The 24410-nt window shown below is 42.1% G+C and overlaps 1 protein-coding gene across 3 annotated transcripts in view; it reads right to left on the bottom strand.

The window, feature by feature from the left end:
• XPO4 (exportin 4) overlaps positions 1-24410 on the bottom strand; it is a 90545-nt gene that overhangs the window by 54111 nt on the left and 12024 nt on the right. For 2 of the 3 annotated variants that reach the window (XM_081045892.1, XM_081045893.1), the window contains exons 2-6: positions 21591-21696; positions 16416-16557; positions 12662-12800; positions 3507-3623; positions 2633-2786 (exon numbers count right to left, since the gene is read on the bottom strand). In XM_081045892.1, the coding sequence (XP_080902018.1) occupies positions 2633-2786; positions 3507-3623; positions 12662-12800; positions 16416-16557; positions 21591-21696 (658 nt within the window). Of the gene's footprint in view, positions 1-2632; positions 2787-3506; positions 3624-12661; positions 12801-16415; positions 16558-16667; positions 16836-21590; positions 21697-24410 lie in introns of those variants that run through there. The other variant, XM_081045894.1, reaches the window with a different exon arrangement.

Here is a 24410-nt window from a genome sequence, read left to right as displayed (position 1 = left end):
TCACAGGAAAACACACAGGGAAATATTAGGAAGGAAACGGGGACAATGTCTGCAACTGCTCACAAATGGTTCAGCAAGAAGAATGCATTTAAATATATACCTACAAGTATGAAAATGACACATGTACATGTGTGCGTGCACGTATATAGGAGAAGAAAAAAAAATAAATGGGACAAAATGTAAAATACTGATGAATCTTGGTAAGGGTATATATATGGCAATTCTATGAACTACTCTTGTATTTCTGTGTGTTTAAAAAGACATCAAAATAAAAATATATAAGACAAATTACAAAAACTATGAATAAGGATTGATAACATTTTATAAGGTCTACTTGCTATTCATCTATCCTAAAAGGCAAATCATTTTTTAAAAAGCCATCACCTTAATATATCTTAACTAAGTTAAATTTCATCATTAGACCCTTTTCAAGCTATAAAGCTAAATAATTATTCAATTATCTCCCCACTGATTGAACAGATCTCAAGTAATTGCCAAAATCAGAAATGTCAAAACTGGGATTTTTGAGACTAATTTCCTTAATTGGCCCTGAAAATGAGGCTTAGTTTAATTCCACTGCCATGTTCTTTCCACTTAAGGAAGTATAGTTTGGTGACCCAATAAACAGCTGCTACACAACCCTACACAACCCTAGTCACACAGGAACTCACTGTCTGCCATGAAGCAGAATATCCGCAAGTCAAGGTCAAGAGCTACTTTTCTTTAAACGTGGAGTTATTTCCTTTGGCAACATTGTGGCCAGGCTCATCATTCTGAGATGACAAGTTTTCCAAAGCTTATCTAAATACTTTGTAAAAATATTTTATGAATGTGTATCTTTAAACAAACTTTGTTTCTACACTCCCAGAGCACTGCTTCCATTTACAAAATAGTCACTTCAGCCAAGAACATTTTCCCCTAAAACAGACTTTAAAATTGGCTACAATATATATGCAGTGTGGCTTTTGATTTTCCTTACATATATAATTCATTTTGATAGCTCCATATGGCCTGCTACTTTTTAAATCTGTCTCAAAGTTTTTCAACATATATTTTTTTTAAACTAACAAAAACTAGAGCAAAAATTATACTGCAACACTTAAAAGGGAATTTTTTTTAAAGCACGCCTAAGAAAACATGCGTTTCTTAACAATCCTATATATATATATATATATATATATATATATATATATATATATATATATATATATATATATGAGATACAGAATTGATTGTTAGAGGAAAGCTTAGAGAATAGGGATAAAAGGAGCAAGTTATTGGCCTCCGGAAAGCTTTGCCCCACAAAGCAGCAGCTCACCATGACCAGAGAATTCGGAGTTTGAGTAAGAGACTTACCAATGATCCAATATTTTACAGTTAAGTTTCTATTACATAAATGCATTAACTTGAAGACAGAAGAAAACATTACATGCCGCCCCCTTAAAATCCTACAATTGTACCAGCCACAAATGATTTGCTCATTTCTACACACCTAACACAGCAGCTCTTGGCCCTGCTGGAATAAAGGTGAGTCCCTCCTAAATCTCTGGGACGGCTGAAGAGCTACTTCCTGTTTGTTTATCATCTGTCTTTTTCTAAACCTAAATAGACTCCCCCACACCAGACCCCCAAGGAAGGGTTGATTAAAGACATCTAGAACAGGATAAATTCCCTATAACTTCCTGTGCTGTGAGGAGTATGTCAGATCAAGAACAAGAGTATATCCAGGTAGCTAGCTGATCTATTTCTTTACTCAAGGAGACTAGTAAGCGCTCAACAAATAGTAGGTAACTCCTGAGAGTTTTGAATTATTGTTTCATTTATGTAACCCATGTAACAATCCACACCCCATTCTCCATTTGGAAAAGTGCAACCCAGAGAGGTGAAGTGGTATGCCTAGGATCCTGAGCCTCCAACCCAGACAAGTGGGGCACAACGTGACACAGGGGCCATTAGACATGGTGCTGCATTCAGTCTATCACAGGCAGCCAAGGGCCTAGGAGAGCAAATCAGGAACTTTAAGGAGCTGCTTTCTAAAACAAAGTTTCTGCACTGTAGCCAATGCTAGAAAAGCAGGTATTTGTAGCTATAGTATAATCCATTTAAATCCTTCTGTATTACTAATAAATAATCTGCTAGAAATGCAATTTTCGTATTTTTATTTCATACTTTTTTATTTCTGTACTACCTAGTTACCGACACCTGAACATATCGTCATCCATGGAGAGCAAGAGAGTGAGAGGACGCCAAACCAGCCATGAGGAAAAGCAGTCCAGAAATCCAATTATTTCCACTACCAGGAGAACGCAATCCAGCAGCTGATGGAAATGCACTTCCCACCTCTGTCCTTCTCCTTCCTAAGGATTGTGGCTGCTCCTCAGTGAGCCAGTCCCAGGACCACCTCCCCGAAACCCTTTGTTTCCATTCACCTAGCCCTCCCCTACAAAGTTCTGCACAATTTCAAATCTTCTAAGTAGTCCATGGTGCTATCTTATATAGAAGTTAAATGCCATTTCCAAGAGACGTATTTTCTTTCAACAGTGTTTTACAAACCTCAGAGATAAAGTACTTTCAGCTTAATTAAGTCATTATGAAAATTACCACAGACGCTATTTAAGTTGTCAAAGGATATAATTTGGAGGAAGAAAGTTCCAGCTGAGGACCTGGTTGGCAAGCGCGAGGTAACGCTGAAATACAGACGACATCTGAGCGCTGAGGTTGTCCCGCCTGCTGAACTCCTGCAGGACCCCGACCGTGAGCACGAAGATCTGGCGAAGGTCTTCCTCCTGCAGGAAGTGGACCAGAGACTTCTGGGTCAAAAGCTTATTAAAAATGTGTTCCCATTGAGAACCATAACAAAACAACAAGCACCTTAACACTTCCAATGGAAAACACTATTTCTTCAGGAATGTTTTCCATTTTCAGGCCTGCTCATAATGACATCACAGGGAGCTTCCGAGAGGCATCGCTTTGAATACACTCACTGTCACAGAAACGCCACTCGTGGAGAAGACTGACGACTACGCAGAGCTGGAGGGCTCAGTTGCTTTAGTGCAGGGCCCTCAGATTTAAGCCAGTGCCTTCACATAACTTCACTTCAAAGCCAAACAATACATACAAGACAAAGAGCCCACACCATCTGCAATAACACTGAAATACACAGCCCTTGTGGGCACGCTGCCAGGCCTATTTTTAAGGACAGCAGAGTCCCACCAATTGAAGTGTTACATCTAAACACGGTAAGAACAAAATAAATAAACTAAGGATCTTTAGAGTGGTATTTCCCTTTTGTTTTGCTTGAAGACTAGAATTAAACAAGTTATTTTAAATCGTCAACTATGTTCACAAAACCTGTCACTTTGTTATTTCCTACAAAATCACAGCACAGATCTTCAGGCGCGCTATCATTCAACCAGATAAACTAAATGTCCTCATTGCCTTAGGGACAGATTGTATAAAAAGTGAACCATCTAATACTTAAAACATAAGAACAAAAATGCCAATACCTGAAAAACTCTTTTGCAGTTACCATGGAATTCCATACTCAGTCCAATGTTGCTAGTTTTACTTGAACTTGAGAATTCACTCAATAGTGCAGTTAGAATAGAACAGGCCAGAGTTTGCTGTAATTATTGGAGAAGAAATAATAGTGAGGCATTTTTTTCCAATGCTTTGTTTCAATACTACATTTGTTTCTAACATAATGAAACAGTTTCAATCTTTAGATCTTCCATTATATTTTTAGATCTGGTACATATCAATCAAAAACTCAGCTATGACAAAATAGCGATTGGCTCTCCTTTCTAAGTGGCCCAGTAATTGCTTATAGCACTTCCTCCACTCCAATTACCCAAATCCGTGTAAGCCTGGAACTCAGGATATACTCCTAACGTGATCGCAGAGTGCAAGTGATATTTTAAGGTAATTAGTGTTGAATGTATGATCTCATTTATTAATAATTCACAGCCCCACCTGACTGAAAGAGGTGAGAGTCAGAGACCTTAAGTACTTAAGGCCAGCAGAGATGAACCCAGTTTGCCCGATTCTCTGTTTTGATGACCATAAAATGTATTTCCAAACAGATGAAAAGTGAAAGAGTTTATAGTCTCTGAAACACTACGCAGGTAATACACGAAAGCTGTTTCAATTGAAAAGGGAGTTTCCTTCTCCATGGCTCTCTCCAGCAGGCTCCTAGCACCAAGCCGCTGCTTTATTCACAGGCCGTTTTGAGTCAAGGTGCCAAGATGGAGGGTTACAAATTATTCTGGCCCCATTCCAGGGGTTAAACAGAAATCTGCTCACCACCTCTGCACAACCAAAGATTAAAGTCAAGACGATACTATTTATGCGAGCTTATACAACAGCTGAACAGTCATCCCACCCACCAACTGCCATATCTTTGTTAGAAATGCTTCTGATGTCAGTACCTTGACCTTACAGATGCTTATCTTGGCAAATCTTAGCCAATATACATAAAATTAAATTTCTAAAGATTGGCATGAGTTGTTGGCATTTGTTGAAGCTGAATGATGATCACATGGGTGACCAATATGCTATTTGTCTATTTTTGCATATGTCTGAAATTTTCCTCTAAAAAATATAAAAAAAGAATTAAATTCCTACTTGCCTCTTCATCTCAACTAAAGTAAGCATGCTGTATAGCTGATATTTATAGACAGCACACGAGCACGTACATTAGAGCAGATTCTGGGCCTTTCCCTCCACAAGAAGCCCCAACAGCAAAGGATACAGGAACACTGCCCAGGAACCTGGGGTTCAGACCAGCTGCTTCAACAAGGATGCGAGTTCTATGACTGCGCCGGGGCTAGCTTAAATACACACACACTTTGCAATCCACCTCAAAATACACATTTTTAAATAAAACTGTCCCTTTTCCCAAATCATCCAGAAAAGTGTACATATTCAATGGCCTTTGCACGGCCTGAGGAAGACACTGGTGTAAGGACGCAGGCGCAGACAACCCTCTTCTGGAGTACATAGCTCCCTCCGTTTCACAGTTGAAAGGGGTCTCGGAAACTCATCAAGTTCAATGCCTTCATTTTCTCAGTTAACAAAAATGTAGTAAAAAATGGCTTACTTTTATGGTCAAAGTGCCAGCAACCAAAACTTCACAAATTTATTTAAGTAACACTGGGATCAACTAGGAACATAGTTTTTAAATACAGCTAGGCTTTGGTGGGGAAAGTAGGCATTACATTCAAATTAATAAAATTCAAAGGGAAAAGTTAACTCACAAGATTCTAACAAAAGATCCTATGATTGTGAAAACAATTTTCAGTATCCTCTATTTTTACATCTTTTAGCCTTAGCTTTTCTCCTTTCTAAGTAAGACCTCCCTGAATGGAACATTATGAACCCAGAAGTACCCATTAAACACAAACGTATCACTCTTACAAATGAAATTATAGTTTTGCACAAGTAATTTACAACTTGCACAAATAGTGCCAAACTATATTCACCACAAAATGGCATGATTTTTAAACTATGACCATATTCAAACTTTTAGTAACACAATTCTAATGATGGAAACAAGTATTCACAATAAACTTTTACTTTTGTGTGAAATAAACATTTCCTAAGATTACATGCATGTGTTTGTGGTCAAGACCCTAAAAGACGAGTGAAGGGAAGAGGCAGGAGCAATGACAGCAAGAACTGTTCTGAGTTTAAGATTGCTCAGAAAAGGGAAGAGATTTACAGAAAGTGTCTCCTTGCACCAAAGCTTCATCAGACACACAAGGAGCCCTCAGTGGAACGGGATTGCTTTGGAGACGCAGCAGTGAAGACATCCCTGCAGAACAGCAGCCTTTCACACTAAGGAAGTGCTAATTCACCCAGAAAGGAAAGTACATTTCTAGCACAGGACACTGAAACAGAACACATTCCCATTATAGACGTAGCTCTTTGAATGTAAGAATATCTTGCTTTTAAAAAACGTTTTCTTCTTACGAAAATAACATCTTTATCTTTAAAAAAACAACTAGTAGATACAGAAAAGCACAAAGGAAATCAAACTGCATTGTCCTACCATCCAGAGACTATTACTGTAACATTTGTTCCCAGCTTCCCAAATTGTTAGCACACAGGTGTCATTATTTACACACCGTTACCATCTACCATCAACCCAGATGTACCGTTTCCCCCAAAATAAGACCTAACCTCGCCAGACCATCAGCCCTAATGCGTCTTTTGGAGCAAAAATTAATATAAGACCCAGTCTTATTTTACTATAAGACTGAGTCTTATAGTAAAATAACACCTGGTCTTATATAATATGATATGGTACGATACGATACGATATGATATGATATAATATATGATATGATATGATACCAAGTCTTATATTAATTTTGCTCCAAAAGACGCATTAGAGCTGATTGTATGGCAAGGTCTTATTTTTGGGGAAACATGGTATTGGTTTGTATTGTCCTTTTTCCGCTTTACACTTACGAAATAAAACCACAAACTTTTTAAAGAAAGTGTATTCTTCTCAAATTTAGCATTCAAAGACTTCAAAGATACATAAAAATAAATTATGCAGCATGGTTAGAGGTAGTACCAGAAATAACCTGGTTTTAACGTACCTAGAATTACCAGCTCTCAAAGAACAAAGTCAGTGTGATATTTTCATCACTAAAAGATGCCGCCTGGTTTAGCTGCTCCTTATGGTGGAAGCCATGTGCAGACCTGAGAAGAGCACCGTAAGCATTAACTACACTCCACACACTGAGATGGTTCAAAGGTGCCAAATTCATAGAACTCCTGGAGAATAATGAATAATTTAGTGATTGTACATTAAGAGAGACAAGCACCTCTGCATATACCTAGAGTCTCTCTCCGTAAGAGTTCAACACATCGCAATGCGTCTAGGCCCCATTTCCTAATGTGTTCACTCATGTTCAGTATCTAATTATCAATTAAACCTCACTAAAATCAGATTCCTCTCCCGGGAAGTGCACTGCTTACACGAAAGGCAGCTGGGCAGCGAGCCAAAACTGCAATGCTGAGAGACAAGAGGACAGCTCCTTCTCGGGACAGAAGGAGAGCCAGGGGAGGCCCCAGGTCTGCCTCTGAGACAGCGCAAGTTCCTGCTTTTCTCACCCCGTACAAGGCTCCTGGGGGCTTGCTGCAGACTTTCAGGTCTCGATGGTCACCCCAAGTGCTGCCCTCTGACCCTCACAACCAGTACCTTCAGGCACTGACTCTGTGCCTGTCACAGTCAGGGCAGGTGTCATTTCCCTACTAGAGGTAGTGACTGATACTCGAGAGGGTCAGAAACAAGCGCTGCTGTGCGTAAGTCAGTGGTGAGTTTCAGTGAAACCACATCAAAGCTGACGGACTGCAGGCAGGAGACGGAGGGGCCACCACACTGGTGGAAGGGATGACTGGTGTAAAGCACCATCAGTAAAATCTGAGACTCACAGCAGTGCTTCATTGTCCATGGTCATGAAGAACTAAGTGAACACCTGCCCATGTGCAGCAGATAGTTTTCATGAAACTGCCTTCATGTAAGTGTTTCCCCAGGAAAAGTTTCTATGGCAATCGCCGTGGGCCGTGCGACGTGAGTGCCTGAACCTCGCACAGTGTGCGTGCGGGCTGGACGCACCTTGAGCACTCTGATCTGAGCTGCCCCGACTTCCCTCAGGCATCCTTGGTCGGTGTCACACTCTGCTTGGCAACGTAGCCAGTACTAATGAGCCGTTCTAAAGTGATCATTTTCATTTCCAACAAGTTAGAAACCAAATAATAAAATGTATTAAAACTGTAACCAAAATAAATTCTAAATAAAAACACTATGGGACTCTTTCCAGAGTCCAGTACAAGAATCTCACTGTTTAGACAAAGAAGCCAGAAAAATCTGGGTTCTAACAGTCCAAGATTCACAACTTCAAGTAACGGAGGCCAAATCATTTCAGCTGTCTTGGCCTCAGTTTTCTCATCTACAAAAAGGGTTACCACCCTCTGCCCTGCATAGCGCCCATGACTGTGTGAAGGTTCCAATTACAACATGCAGGTAAAGTACCCTGCAGATGTGGCAGGCCCCACTAAGGATCCGTGGCAACAGTACTTTTCATGAGCATCACAAAAATTGACCACCCACTTTGGCTTTCCTGGTTCTTGATTGTTATCTACATTCCACCAAATTAAAATCACAAGGTAAGTTATCGGTTAATAAAAGAAAGCCAGAAGTGAAGCATCACTGACGTACAAAGCAGATGCTCGGTAAATGTTACCTAGATTAATGGGTCAATGTTACTTCTACACCTAACACTGTAGCAACACAAGGGCAAGTGGAAAATGAACACACAATGCACTTCCTATGTTCTTCACAGCTGATAAATTTCAAAAAGAAAACGTAAACGTGTGAAACAAGCAGAAGAAATTCAATGAGACCTCAAGGTTTATGAAATCATCTAATCTGTTCTTTCACTGAAGTATTGAAAATTCACAAGGTAACCCTCCAACAACCAAGTAATTGTGTCTTTGCATTCAAGTCTTATGGCAGCACTCTCACTTCTAGAAAAAGCAATTGATTTCATGACAGTGAAAACCCCTCAGATATAGCTGCCCTACTCACCAGCTCACTGTCACAAGCACGAGATACTGAAGCACTAACTCCAGCTGACAAAATAAAACACTCGTGTCCAAAGAGAGGCTTGTCTCATAATAGCCTGGCTCTTACCCCGGGAGCTTTATTACCAAGAATAAACTTTATGAAAGGTCGCTGTATATAAAGCAGACGCTCAGCTGCCCCTCAGCAAACATCAATGAGACCTGTGAGAAAAGAGATTAAGCTGGCCAGCAGGCCCAGGGCGGCACTGTTGTGGACGGTGAACTTCTCACCCACTTCTCTCTCTCTCAAGCAGCAGAGAGGAAGGAAGAAGGCGTAAATGATAAACGAAGCAGCTTTAAAAGCAATTTCATGTATACCTACCACTTCCAGAGAAAGTAAAACAAACATGGATGAAAAAGTGAGCTTAAACGTTAATTTACAATCTAAAAAATGGAGCTGCTCTCTGTAGGAGATAAAGTCTCCATATCTATTCCTTCCGAGTGAGCAGATAGTACTTCTGACACTTGCAAACTGGGATGAAGTTAGTCAGCAACCTTTGTAGCCACAAGAGGAAAACAGCCCACCCACAAAGACTGACAACAAGCAGCACAGCATTCGCTGACTGTATGAGATTAACTACTCTAAGAGTCTGTTACAGTACACGGGCAACGGTACTGTGTCTAAGAAACATCATCTTCTTAGCAAATATGTATGAACTAGACATTTTCCCAAAGAACCATCTGCAGAGAACGAAGACTATAAAATAATCCTTTAAGGCATTTAAAGGAGAGTTGATATGTTAGTCTCCTGTTTTCTTTTCCTTAATACACAACCAGTTATCACTCATGGATAATAGCATAATTACTTCTTACCTGCTTTCAATACTTAAAATATTATTGGATAGAAAAGGGGATGATTTAACAGCGCTCATGCCCCAGATTGGACGAGGGGTGGGGCCCGCCGGGCAGGACATGTGCTGAGGCCCAGTGAAGGCTCTGAGCGCTGCTGTCTTTTGCCGGGCAGCCCTACGTGTGACTCCACAACCAAAACCCACATTGTACGATCCTACTGCCCCGATATTCATCTAAGCATGGGTATTAGACTGGTACAAGGGGAAAGGCCACCACAGAGAGGGAAGAGGGAAAGCCAGTCTCCATGCAGCTCCGGCCCATGGAGCTTAGTCACCTAACTTAACTTACGAGGTCAACACTTTCTTCCCATCCACAGAAAACCATCAATTATCTCTTCTTTTCAAATAGCTCTTACACTCAACCTTACAAAGGCAGTTGCTAGTCTCTGTACCAATGTTCTCCTTTTATCACTCTACTTTCTTACCAAAGTTTAAACCTCTCTTCCACTGCTGAGCATGCCTCTGAGACTAAGAAAACCTTAAGTAAATTCTTAAACCGTTCTCACAAACTCTTAACAGTCCGAGAGGGAGAGAAAGGAAGATGTACTGAAATGCTTTACTGGTCTGCAAGCTCATGTTTCTGACCTGCCAGGCAAGGGCCAACAGGGACGGCCCTGCGGTGGCCACCGACTTTGCTACATAAATGTAGGACTTTTTAAGCTTAATTAATGTTTTCAGTGTGGTTGCCAGAATAAATTCATCCTGCAATCTTGAGATTAAATTCTACCTCCCACCATTGACTTCCTACTGCTGTAAAAAGTTCTTAACTCTGTTAGTAGAAATTCAACTTCAAAAAAAAAAATCTTTCTTTTAGAGTATTTCAAGAGGATATTAAATGTATCCACTATCCTCAAAGCGTATGCACTGTGAATACAGCTAAATCTTCCCTAATGGCTACATGTGTTCCAATCGTTCTCGGAACATCGGTTATTTCAGGGACTCACAAAAGGCCAACTGCCGGCTGCACTGGGACTTCCTGTGGTGGGTCAGACGGCCCCAGGGGAGAGGAAGTGAGGGCACAACTCCTGATGAGTGCTCATTCCGCAGAGACACAAGGTGCGTAGAAGCTATGTGAGGGGTGAGGACGGGCACAGAAATTCAAACTTCACAATGAAATTCCAGCCGACGTGCTGGCCAACCTAACGCGGGACAGGCATTATAGTCATAAGCATCCGGATGCCAGGGTTAGTGGCTACGCTCCTCAAGTTTAAATCCTGGTCAGTCTCCAGTACTGGACTCCACTGTGACTGTCCTGTGAAACAACACGTCCTCAAGTAGAATCTGGAACACGGGGGTGCGAGACGCAGAGCGGAGGGGCTAGGATAACATCCCCAAGCAGCAGCCTCAGTTCCAAACCTGTCCCCTGGGAGCTCTGGCTAGTTAGCTCCACCCCTGGTTTTTCCCGAGACCCTCAGGGATGGCCACCCCCCGGACTGCACACAGGCCATCAGAACGAGCTCCCCGCCAAGTAACAAGATCCTGGCTACACAACAAAGGGGGGCAACCCTGAGGGACCGCAGCGGCAATCCAGAGCACAGCCCTTCTCAGAGTGGGGCACACGTCTGGGAGAAGCCCCCAGAGTGCCATGACCAATTCCTTTACCTCAGAAATAGTCAATGGAACCTTCGCTGAGGACTAATCGCAAGAAAGCTTCTCACCACATAAAATAAGCCAAATGACTCACAGAATGTAGTGATTCAAACATGCACACTTTTGAAGTTACTGGTTTTACGTAAACAAATACATGTTATAATACTAAGATTCAGTGAGAGGACGTATCATCCGAGCTTTGAATCATCAGTCTCTAGAACTACACTGTTCAGTGCGGCTGTCACTAGCTAGCTACAGGTGGCTATCTGCATGTAAATGAACGACGATTAACTCAGACTGAAAACTGAGTTCCTCAGTCACACCCAGCCACATCTCAAATGCTCAGCAGAAACCTGTGGCCGCGCAGGAGCCCAGACACACGACACGTGAGTCTGTACCTCGAGAACATGCCGTCAACATGGCACAGAAATCAGGACACAAGGACAAGTGCTGTGAGTCCCGACTGGTGGCAGTTCACGGGTGCACACGAGCGTCACAGCTCAGCCAAGCGCACACTGCAAGTGGGTGCAGTAACGCCCGCCTCCACTTCCAAACAACAAACCCAGGACCACTAGTGGGCGCCAAGGAAAACCCAAATCCCTCCGGTGTGTACAGGGAGCTCCCCATCCTGACAGCTGCTTCAATCCTCCTTCAGCCGAGACCCTGCAGAGGACATGGTGGGGCAGACGGGGGTGAGCCCTCACCTGGGCACAGTTGGGGGCGGGGAGGAGAAGAGACACAGGACACTGGGAGGGGAGGGGCAGCGTGTGGCTCTCCTGAAGGGAACCGCCACTTCCTAACCTCAGGCCATAGGCAAAATGACTAAAGCCCGCTCAGCCGTGGGATTTATCATAAAGGGCTATAAGGCGCAAGCCTCACCCAGGCAGCTTTCTAATGGTTCACATTGGAATCATTGGGATTTTTACCCATCCCAATTCCACATGAGTTAGACACAGCTGATAAGTCAACAGTTCTAACCAAGCTTCACAGCTGCTCACTAACACCAACTCCCATTCCTCCTGCCTGTGACAGAGTCGTGACAACCGAACAGTCACTCTGCAGGAACGAAGAGTTCCTGGAGGGATACTGAGAGGAGAGAAAACAATCGGCTCCTCAGCGTAATTCAGTGAAGAACAAGGCTCTCCAATTTGGCCAGGTGACAGGAACACCTGGAAGTCACAGTGTACTATACAGAGCACATCTGTTGGCACAGCAACATTTAATAATCTGTCACGTCAGATAGCATTTTATATTTGATCCAAACATTTCTATTATCACTAGTAGCTGTCAAAAACTTATTGAAAAGGGAGGAAAATGTGCAACAGATGGGAAATGGCTAAGAATATTGCGGCTTATTAGCTCCTAATATTTTACACCCTGAAATGATGATTACGAACACCATGGCAACATGGGAAACAAGAGGCACATGGAAAGCAGAGGACACTACGTGTACAGTGTGTGCACATGTGACAAGGACGAGAGGACACGACCCTCCCTCTCGCATACCTCCCCACTGCTGCTTCTGCAATGGTCCTTGTGTACGACCGAACATGAAGGATTTACAAACACAAACAGTGAGCACTTACCACCGCGGGATTGCCACTGCTGATTAGCTGGCCGACTTCATGAAATATGCTCTTGCAGTCAATCGATTTATCCAGTGATCCCCGTTTTACAATTACTGCTACTGCTAATAGAATCTGTTCCCGGACATACTTTTGGAGGCTGTAAAACATAAAAATCAAAGTAAAAATTTTTATAGAAATCTAATATAAAAGCACTCCCAAATTTCTCACTATGCCTGCTACTCCTAATAACACCGCTTACCTCTGAGGGCAGTGCGGCCCCGTGTGGCACAGACTCAAGGCCGAGAGAGCTGGGTACAAACCCACACCCTGTTATGTACTGGGTTCTGAGCTTCTGAGAAAGTTAACACTCAGAACCTCAGTTTTCTCGCCTGTGAAATGGGGTAGCAGGGTTGTTACAAGGATTAAAAGTTCTTAAAGCTGTGCCCAGTGCACACTACATGCTGTATAAATGTTAGCTGCTCCGGGCAGTGTTCAGTAGATGAAAGTTAGCTCACTAAGAAGCAGATCAAGGTTCGATCAACTGAGAGAAAAATTCTGATCTACTATCAGTCTCCAGCCAGCAGTATAATGTTAAACCCATTCCCTTTAATGTGGAAAGACAACATGCAAGCCATCCAACGTACAACATTACGGAAACACGCAAATTCTAAAACATCCGTCTAAAATGTCGCACTGAAGCTCTGTTCCTCAGTGCGGTGGCAAAAGCGTGGTCCTAAGCGGAGGCATTCTACGAAGCCCATTCAACCACAGGGCACAGAGACCACAATGCCTGTTCACACCACTTCTCAGAGGGAAGGTTTAGAAAATAGAGCTCTGAACTTCAATCCAGCCTCTAGAATACTGCAAGGATACAACCAGCACGGGCCCTTGGGTAAAACCCACATTCCTCCACATGCCTTAGAAGCAGTGGGACCCATCCCAGCTTTCCTGGGACACTGCTGTCCAACATAATTATTAACAGTGCTTTCTTTTACTCTGAAAAGTGTCCAGACACATCTGGACATAAATGATATGGTGACCCATTTCTAAGGTCCCCTCTCCGACTTCACCCCTCCCATGTACACTCAGACCTGCAGATACCCTGACATTCCTTCAGCTGCTAGCACGATGCTCATGCACTTCCAGGCTCCGGAACTGCTGTGCCCTCTGCCAAGACCGTGCTGCCACTCTGTCCAGACAGCAGGCCCTGAACGGCCCCTGACACACAGCTGGTCACCACCTCACAGGTAGAGCACAGGCATCTGTCACCTGGGTTACACTTTATCTCCCAGACTGGCCGACACAGCAGTACCAAGGTCAAGGACACTGCCGGCCACCTAACAGGCGTTTATCAGACATTTATGCAGAACGCACACATGTCCCTGTGTCAAGCTAAAGTGAAAAGCACTGCTTCACCACACAGATCTGAAACATACACTAAGCGAACAAATACAGAAACCTGCTACAGGCAGCAGGGGCTGGCCGGAGGGGATTCCTGTACTTTAGGGACACATTGAGGACCAGAAAACACAGAGAAAGCTGAACACTACCACCAAGAATGTACAGATGGCTGGTTTTAAATCTCTCTCCGGACAAGGATTATAAATTACTAGGAAAATAAATAATAAGGGCAAACATTTATTGAGTGCTTATGCTACGTAAGATTTTACATAAACTAACCTCACAAAAATGAATACATTTAATCCTCACAACAATCTTTGGAGTAAAGTAATATTATTCACTCTAACAATTAGCAAATTAATTCATAAAGCGGTTAAATAATTTGCCCAAGGTCATAGTTAATAATGGCACAGGTAGGGCTCACCGTCCCTTTCCCACTGCTATACGGCCTGCCTCTTTACAACAGTGTGTGCGCAAATTCTGCTCTCTTTAGGAAAACTCAGAAAAGAAACAAAATGGGAGTACACAACATTACATGTGGCGTGTACAGTATGTAACTGTAGCATTTGACCTACGCGATACACCAAAAACTGTCACTTTATTCTAATTCACACTGTAGGACATTCTACAAGATAAAAAAGTCTGTGTTGGGCCGGCCCGGTGGCTTAGGCAGTTGGAGCTCCGTGCTCCTAACTCCGAAGGCCGCCGGTTTGATTCCCACATGGGCCAGTGGGCTCTCAACCACAAGGTTGCCAGTTGAACTCCTCAAGTACCGCAAGGGATGGTGGGCAGCACCCACTGCAACTAAGATTGAACACGGCACCTTGAACTGAGCTGCCGCTGAGCTCCCGGATGGCTCAATTGGTTGGAGCGTGTCCTCTCAACCACAATGTGGGTTGCCAGTTCAATTCCTCGAGTCCCGGACAGTGGGCAACGCCCCTTGCAACTAAAATTGAACACGGCACCTTGAGCTGAGCTGACTCCTAGATGGCTCAGTTGGTTGGAATGTGTCCTCTCAACCACAAGGTTGCTGGTTCGACTCCTGCAAGGGATGGTGGGCTGTGCCCCCTGCAACTAGAAATGGCAACTGGACCTGGAGCTGAGCTGTGCCCTCACAACTAAGACTGAAAGGACAACTTGAAGCTAAATGGCACCCTCCACAACTAAGATTGAAAGGACAACAACTTGACTTGGAAAAAAAGGCCTGGAAGTACACACTGTTCCCCAATAAAGTCCTGTTCCCATTCCCCAAGAAAATCTTTTTCAAAAAAAAAGAAAGAAAATCAGAATGAAGAGAAGAGAAAGGTTGGAAACTGGGGCAATTTTTTCTCCTTCTGTTACACCCAGAATAAAACAGCTTTCCCTCTGCTCACACATGACACGCACTCATCTAGAGCTCATTACCCATCACCCCTGCAGTGCTAACTACAGTGTTTCCTGAAGGGAAAGCAGTTGGACTTCACTGAGTGCCAAAATCAGGCTGGTCATTATTAAATGTCAGAAATTCAGAGACTGTGGTGAACAGTCAGTAGGAACAAGGTATGACAGTATGCTCCAAATCGTTTTAAAGCTTTATGCATGTTTATAAATCACCATTCCTAAGCACCAGCATTTCAGATTCATTACACTTCCTTCGTTGAGTGTGGAAAGGAACATCTTGTGAAAGTATCCACCTAGATAAACAGCACACGTGGAATGTGTGCTGCCTCCTCCTAGGAGAACACCTGGAATTTGGGGCGCGGGGGAGCGTTAAAAATGAAAAATAGGAAATGAATTTCTCCCAAAAGTTGTGTGGCTGATAATTTTCCTCACATTTATAAAAAAAATCATAAAGCAATAAATGTACACATCCTGTAAAATGTCTGAGTATCACAGTGTGTATGACATACAAAGACCTTCACTCCCACCCTTTGGCTCCTCAAGCCAGAGGAGCAATTTGCTGTTTTTTCTCTACAACCTCTGACTTCACGTGCACTTCTATGACACCCGGTTTGTCCACACTGCTTTTCGGGACATTCACCAACATCTCCTGATACTTACCAAGCACAAGGAAGGACGAGGAGAAAGGTTCTCAAATAAGTCCAAGATCACCTTTTATTTACAAGCCCAATCATCGGAACAAAACCACGATGACAAAAGACCTAACCTCTAGCAATCTCTTCAACGAAACAAAACCCAGACCACCAGCTCAAATAAAAAGCATTATTCCATGAAGCAGCAAGCCGGCCGTCAAGCACGTATGGGATTTTCAAAGACGAGCCCACAGCGGGCTTGGCCATGAAGGCTGCGCATTAAAACTGGAGCAGGCAGGAGCAGACTCCATCCAGCAGGAGGCGCCCGGCGCACCCGCGCCCGCTGCCCGCGGACTCACTTGGGCCTCTGCAGGACGTAGGTCAGCAGGAACGTGCGCAGGGACTCTATGCTGCCCTTCTCCAGGAGGACCCACTCGCGCACCACGGCCTCCATGATGGCTGTGGCCGCCTGGAACAGGACGTAGTCCACCTTGCTGGTCTCTGCGGATGGAAGGGGACACGTTCTTTAGACTGCGGCTCACCATCCCCTGAGCACTCTGCACGTATTAATTTTGAAACAGAACTCCGCGGACAAGGAGGAAAGTGGTTACCTGCTCTTTTTATCCAGTGACCTCGCTCTAGCACCACAAAAAGGTTAGTTCCTCTCAGGAGACACCTCAGGCAGGTGGCAGCTAATCACCGATCACAATTTTCACAAACTTTCCTCACCTCTCTTCAACTGTTACTTCCAAAGCATGAAGAACTAAAAAATAACACAGCTTTAAAAAAAATAAAAATAAAAATATAAAGCAATCAGAAAATGTCTAAGAGATCCTCACCCTGTGCAAAACAACGCGGCGCCCTCAGGACACCTTGCTAAACCTGCGCTGGAACGTTGCTACGTGTGATGAGCCGTGCTGTTAAAACGCTGCAGTCTGTCGAGGGGTGAAGCTTTCAACAGGATGACCCATCTCCAGTAGCAAGTTCAGAAATCATCACAAACACATCTAGGTTATCGTCTTCAAAACGTTTTTAAAAAAAGAGTCACATTTACACAAGGTGAGAAGTTCTCGTGAATTTTCTGATTGCAGTACTGATTAAACTGAGTAAATCCCAAAACTACACTTAGAAAGATCCTGCCTTAACTTGCAAGTTACCATATCTGAAACTAAAAACTGAATCAGGAGGGGGGGAAAAATAGAAAATTAACATACCTAAGACTATTTGATATTAATTTTCTATTTTTCTTTTGTTCACCAAAACCAATCGGTTTCCAAACAGCATTATCAGAAGGGAGAGAGACAGTCAAAATGAAGTCAAGAAAAGGTGGGAATTTTCTGAAGCTCTAAAAGTAACCATCATGTGAAATCCATGAAAAAATGTATGATCACAGTGCAGGTTATTTGCCAAGATCACTAGACTGGGGAATCTGAAAGCCATGAGACTCACTCTGGGCACAGAATGGCGCCTTCAAGAATTTATCCGAAGAGCGTGAAGACACTCAGGCACATCATTCTCTCTCCTAGTCAAGCTCGGGTCATTTAAAAATCTTACAAATGCTCCTGACACAATTAGCTATACCCTACATAAAAGGTACACCCTACATAAATTCCTATTACATTAGACCGCTATATAGGAGTTTTGAAAATACCAAAAACAAGTAAGAGGAACCAATTTGGACCTTTCTTAAGTTTTATTATTCCATGCTACCTTAACATGAATTCTAATTGAGATGATCATCAAAATTCATAAAAATTTAGAAACTTTAAAATATAATCAGTAAATAAAGCAACAGCTTCCAAAAATGTGAACTTATTAATTAAAGTTCCAAGAGAAAAACAAATAAGTGTTTTATTCAAAGAGTATTTGAAACAGAAACCAGCTGTATCTATTTAGATCACTTAAGGAGAAATATGGTCCTGAATCATAAAGGTAATTCTCATAAAGGTAATTCAAATAATCTCTTATTAGAAATCTCTTGTTGAAAGAAAATGATGGCTGTTTGCCTATCTTCATATTCTATTACAACAGTAAAAATTTCCAGGACAAGAAACCTGAAATCTCTAACCATGGTCTTTTAACAAGGAAACAAAATCTTAGGGACTCAAAGAATTTTAGAAACAGAACTCCAAATATCATGTAATTCAATTCCTGCATTTTATAGTTGAAGGAACTGGTGCAGCAAGAGAGTAAAACAGTCACGCTGCCATGGCTGCCGTGCCCCTGACCATGCCCTTTGAGCAGGTACTTATCTACCCCCGAGTGCATAGCAAGCACAGCCCAGAGGACTAAACAAGTACCTCAGGCTTTCAGGGCCAGTGGACATGCTCACTTCTGTCTGTGCTACGGGGGGCAATTACAGAAGGTGAATGACATTCCATAGTTTTCCAGGTAACTCTCTTCCTTAGATACCTCTGTTTGGTGTCAAATGAAGATGTCTATACTACTGCTCCCATAAGAACCTGTCTCTACGAATGGAGGAATCTGGAAAAAAGAAAGCCAAATTCCAAATTTAAAACAAGGGATTTTCCTAACCTAATAAATTACACTGCTTCATGAAAACTGCTCTTATCCTTCAACTGCACGCACACATAATATGAATGTGCAAAAGATGCTTGAAGGACCTCTAGCAGCCCACCAGCAGGAGACAGGCCTGGCAGCACACGTGAGACTTACTCTTGCTCCCAGCGGTAGGAATGCTAGAAATGGTCAGGTCTTCAGAGGATTCCACTCATGCAGAATTTCTAATGCTTTCAGGATGATTTTCCACGGACTGGGGCACAGTCTAGATGACCACTTTAGCAGGATGTTTTCACTTCCTACCATAGCAACTTCTTTAATAATCATGTAAATAAAATTCATTTCTATCTTGTCAGCCATCTGAAACTACACAGAGCCATGAAAACAAGAGTTAAAGTGAAGTAAGAAAGGAAAAGCACTCACTGCGTTCTGATCAGAAAAAACTTTTAATAGAAAAACAAAGCCCCCGCAGGCAAGCCCCCCTGTGAGCGAGGAGTCCCCCCTCTGCATTACACACAGGTGCCAGAAGCCCCAGAGCCGCCTAGTGACGGCTGCAGTCACACCACCTCCAGGGTAGCTCCTGTTTCATCGGCGTGATCTACTTCTGAAACAGGAAGTGAAAGAAACCTGTCTCTCCCTGAGAGAAAGGCAAAAGAATGCCATGAAGCTAGTTCTGAGAGCCAAACCGGCCCTCATGGCAGGGCAGCAGCTCCTTAATGAGAGGGGGACGCAGCTGACCCTGCCAACTGAGAATGTCCGCAAGTGCCAAAGACGTCGGAAGTGAAGGGTCCAAAAGTGCTCTGGTGACAAAAGTGCACACAGGAAAGAGTAAAGCCAGAAGGAAAACAAAAGGATAAGAAGAGAAAGAAGTGAGGGAGGAAGACATGTAAGACCAGGAAAGGGAAGCATCAGAGAGAAAGTCTCCCCTTTGCTAGAATGCATTACCCAGACATTCTAGAAAATGACATATAATCCCTGGCTAAGAATGTGAAAATTCTGAATTGCGATTGACTGCCACCTGCATGAGAAGTCTTCTTAGAGGAATCAACCTTCTGTGCTGGTGGCAACTGAGCACGGAGGTAAGAGATTGTCTGTGAAGTTCAGAATCAGCATCAGCATAACACAGGCTGGGCAGTACATCAACCATTATGCTCATAACACATGCCCTCAACCTCTTACACAGTTAGTGTTTCGAAACCCAACTAATTTCAAACACATGGCTGGAACCAGCAATACTGGTTTTTGAAATTTTATCAAGAAAACAAGTTTTCCAAACAAGCTCAAATCATAACAAAGCAACAGTACTTCACAAAATGTATACACTCAAAAAAGGAAAGAGTGGCATAAACAAATACACTCTGAATACAAATACACTCTACAGTATTTATAACTTAGGTCGACTACTTCCCAACTAGTACAGGGTGACAACTGAATTACAATAGACAGTCGGACGGGAACGCTAGCTAATGAACTTAACAAACGCCATGAAAACCAGACTAAGTGACTAGTTTAACACAATGGTTTTCTAAATCTATTTGCTGAGCAATTTCCAGGCAGTAAGGATGAAGCAAGCCTCCCTAAATCCGTAACACTGAGGTTCCTAATGTTTAGTTTTACTTGTCTTAATTTAATGCTAAGTTAAGTATTCTCCACAATGTAACAAATTTTCTTAATGCCAGAAACAAATTCACCCAAGTATAAAAACTGACCACTCAAAAAAAAAATTTTTTTAAATCCTCATTTAGAATTTAAAAGGTGGTTATTGAAACTGTTCCTCTAAAGGTGAGATCTAACTCCTGAGTGAGGCAGACTGCTCTGCACCACTGCTAGCTTCTTGATAACAGAAAACAGCATGTTTTGAAGCTTATCATAGTTTTAAAAGACCATGAGAAATGACGTAATGGGGTCATGGCATTCACCTGACTGTTTACAAAGTGGTTTATTTGTTCCTACATTTGCACCTCACAACAACTGAAGCCATTATGGACAATGGCATCATTATTCCCACCTCACAGGTGAGAAGAGGAACCTAAGCCAATGTCACAGTCCCTACAACAGCTCCTGCAACTCCACCTGAGAATTCTCACTGACAAGCCCTTCCACAGAGCATTTGTAACAGACAACTTGAAGTGTAGGTAATCTCAAACTGGAGACCAAACCGAGTACTGGTAAGTTTTAATAAAAGCACAAGAATAAAAGGGCAGATGTTTTAGTTCCTAATACTCAACTAACCAATTCTGTGGTCATGGAGACCTCAGCCATTCAGAGCCTTAAATAGGGTTACAAAAAAATGGCTCCAATTAAGAAAAACAGCCAATAATAATCAGGTTATAAAACAACAATAACCAATGGAATCTCTCTCACTTTTATTATTGAAAAATATCTAAAGGCAGGAGACTATATATATGTGTATCTTAGAAAATACCATCTTTGGAAAGAGATCATTTCTGTACGTATGTCACATATAAGGTACTTATAAAACATTTTTTACAAAAGTAAAAAGCAATGCTTCATTTTAGGATATACAGTGATAACCTACATAAAACGAATATTTACTGAGCAAGTTGAGTACAAACTGTATGGTTAAAAAAAAGAAAATCTATGGGGAGAAGGAAAACAATTGAAAAAAAAAGAAAATGTAGAAATTTCCAAAAACAATCTTAATTTTAAAATAGTGGGATGAGATACAGTAAATTTCCTAAAATAAATGATATCACACTTGAAAACAACTGAAAAAACATCAGATTTTTTTTCTCCATTCTTAACAGCTTTCATGCTACAGTTAATAATAAAACAAGTTATTGGATATTATATTCAGGGGAGGAAAATCCAAAGGAAAAGTTTTCTGTCTGGCTATATGGACTATCTTTAAAGCCACTTCAGGAGAATGATCATTAATGAAAACTTGTAACTGTACAAACCTGCTTACTTTAAAAGAAATTTAAAATATCTAACTTTAAAGACAGAAAAACTAGGTTTGATTACACAGAAATGTCTGTAAAGTGAATACTTACCCAAAATATGCTTGCAAACGGCAAATGGCGATTTTGATTTCCTAAACGATAAGAATATGTGCTCTGCGTGTTGACGCTGCTCATTGTTGACCATGGAAGGTGGTGCCTTGACAGTTAAAACGAAACAAACAAAAGAACAGAGCACACTTGTTTAATGAGAAAGCATGAACAGCAGCAATCCTTCTACCCACAAGAGAAAATACCGGCACTTTTGGGGGGCAACGGGAGAAATTCTTACTTACATTTTTTTAGGAACTATAATATAAAACTTCATCACAAATATAAAAACAGTTTCAGGAAAAAGGAAGAAATTCCTGGCAAGGTTTGGGTCAGAATCCTCTTCAGTTGCCTACATTTTAGAAATGATACTTCCCTAACTATTTTTTGTACTTTTGAAAAACACAGCTAATTTACTGTCTTTTATTCTAAAATATACCACTCCATCTAACTTGACTGGTTCAAATAATTTTGAAATTATTTAGCACTGGTGAATCCAAAGTTACTAAAAATTGATTTCTAAAAGCAGTCCTTTTAAGATAGAAGTATTATCAGATAATTCTTCTCAAGTTTTCTAAAATCACCACTAAACCAGAAAAATTAGTGAACAGTAAAGCCTGGACTTTACAGAACTCCTCTCTGAATAATAATCAGTAAAAAGGCCAGACATGTCTTAACAAAACAACTTCTGAAGTCTGGTCAGGTTTTTAAATTCCATTCTGTTCTAACGATCTTCCCTCTAGAGAGAACGCCCTCCGAACTAGACCTACCTTTGTACACAGTCCCCTAACGTGGCTCGGTTGTCTTTGACCTACCTGAAGAGAAGAGGCTGCTGGTAAAGCCTACCAATCAAAATATCAAAATTCTCAGTTTGGGAGGGGAGAGAGAAGGCAGATGGGAGGAAAATAAACCTTTGTGATTGTAACCAAAATAAAGTAGGAAAATCATAATTTCAACTATATTCGAAGAATCTGGAAGATGAAAAACATTTGCAACCAAGTACATTAGATCAATATTCATTATAAACTATGTCAATTATGCAACATTAGTCATTCTAATTTCTTTTAAAATAGCAAAAGAAAGATGTGCATCCAAGAGAAATTAACTAACTTTGATGCTCTGGCCTAAAGGAATTCTCATTAGTTAAAGCCAGTTCACAGTACTATTCTTAATGATAGAGCGCCCTCTACAGCTCTCTAGATAAAAATACAAACATTTCCAAAAAAGAATTGTTACTGAATATTTTAAAGGCTTTATTAATAACATACTGTGAACAGCTAACTATGCTAAATACAAATATACTTATCCTTCCATGCAAATTCTTCATTCCCACCATTTCCTCTAATTCAACAACTCACGTTTGTGTTTCTACAAGATATTTTGTCACAAATACCTGTTGACTATACCTGAACACACCACATGCTAGTAAACACTACCTCAGGTAACACTGCTGGGAATGCAAATCAGCTACTGGCTACCCAGGGAATTTCTGAGTTACACATTCTTTCCTCTCACCACCCGTGAAAAGCACTACACAGGCAGAATTTTGCAAACTAATATGCTACTTATACAAAATAGTCCCTAAAGCAAACTGTCTTTGGACACCCTGATATGCACACACTTAATAAAGTACGGCTCTGAACATAATTTTGATATAACAAAGAGTGGTAGTCCATTTATAAAATATCAGATTTCATAAACAATGAGGTATAATGTAAAAGACAGATACATAGAGAGAAAGAAAAGAAAGGATCTCACTACCCCTCACAACAACCCTATGGGGTAGAGACTGTAATACCCATTCTACAGATGAGGAAACTTGTACCAGCCGAAAACATGTTTACTGATAGTCTGATTCATTCATGAAATATTTTAAGTTAATAATAAGATTTTGCTCAATTTTCAGTTTTCTATCTATAACCTCTCCTTAAACCTCTGGAGCTCCTATCTAAATGTAAATGCTGAAGGATACACTGCGTTACTTTTTAAATGAGTGGGCCTTCCAATGCCAGTGGTACTGCTGACTAGACACCTTGAACAACTCTTCTGCTAAAACCAAATAAAAATAGTGAATATTTCAAAAAAAAGTTAATGCTTTGCTGAGCTTACAAGAAATTAAGGAATCCTCAGAACCTAAACGGGAAGCAAAAGAAGGCATCCCAAGATGAAAGCAAGCACACAGGCATACACCCTAAGATACCTGTGAACCCTGAGTGACCTGGGGTCTCCATCATGACAGCTGCCCACAGTGCAGGAGATATAGCCGGGCCCTAAGGCGGGCGTCCCTCCACATAAATCTGGGACCCTCAGTGTTAAGGGCAAACTATTTAAGAAAAAAACAAATTGGGATCATTACACAAGAATTACTTCATGGGTCCAGCCCGGTGGCTCAGGTCTTTGGAGCACCGTGCTCCTAACGCCAAGATCGCCGGTTGGATTCCCACACGGGCCAGTGAGCTGCGCCCTCTACAGTTAAGACTGTGAACAGCAGCTCTCCCTGGAGCTGGGCTGCCGTGAGCAGCCGGAGGTTGGGGAGAGATTCCTTGTGCTGCTGTGAGCAGATGACAGGCGATGGACAGCCTCAGCCAGAGGGGGGTGCAAGGCTCATAATACCAGAATGAGTCAGGGAGCTGGGTCCTACACCACCAGACTGAGAAACGATGGCTTGAACTGGAGTTCAGGGGGAGGGGAGCGGGAGGGGAAAGGGGGGGAGGGGAGCGGGAGGGGAAAGGGGGGGAGCGGGAGGGGAAAGGGGGGGAGGGGAGCGGGAGGGGAAAGGGGGGAGGGGAGCGGGAGGGGAAAAGGGGGGAGGGAAGCGGGAGG

This window comes from Rhinolophus hipposideros, assembly GCF_964194185.1.
Source record: "Rhinolophus hipposideros genome assembly, chromosome: 4".
Classification (NCBI taxonomy): Eukaryota; Metazoa; Chordata; class Mammalia; order Chiroptera; family Rhinolophidae; genus Rhinolophus; species Rhinolophus hipposideros.
Note: the sequence above shows the minus strand (reverse complement) of the source record. Positions and strands in the feature narration are given on the sequence as shown.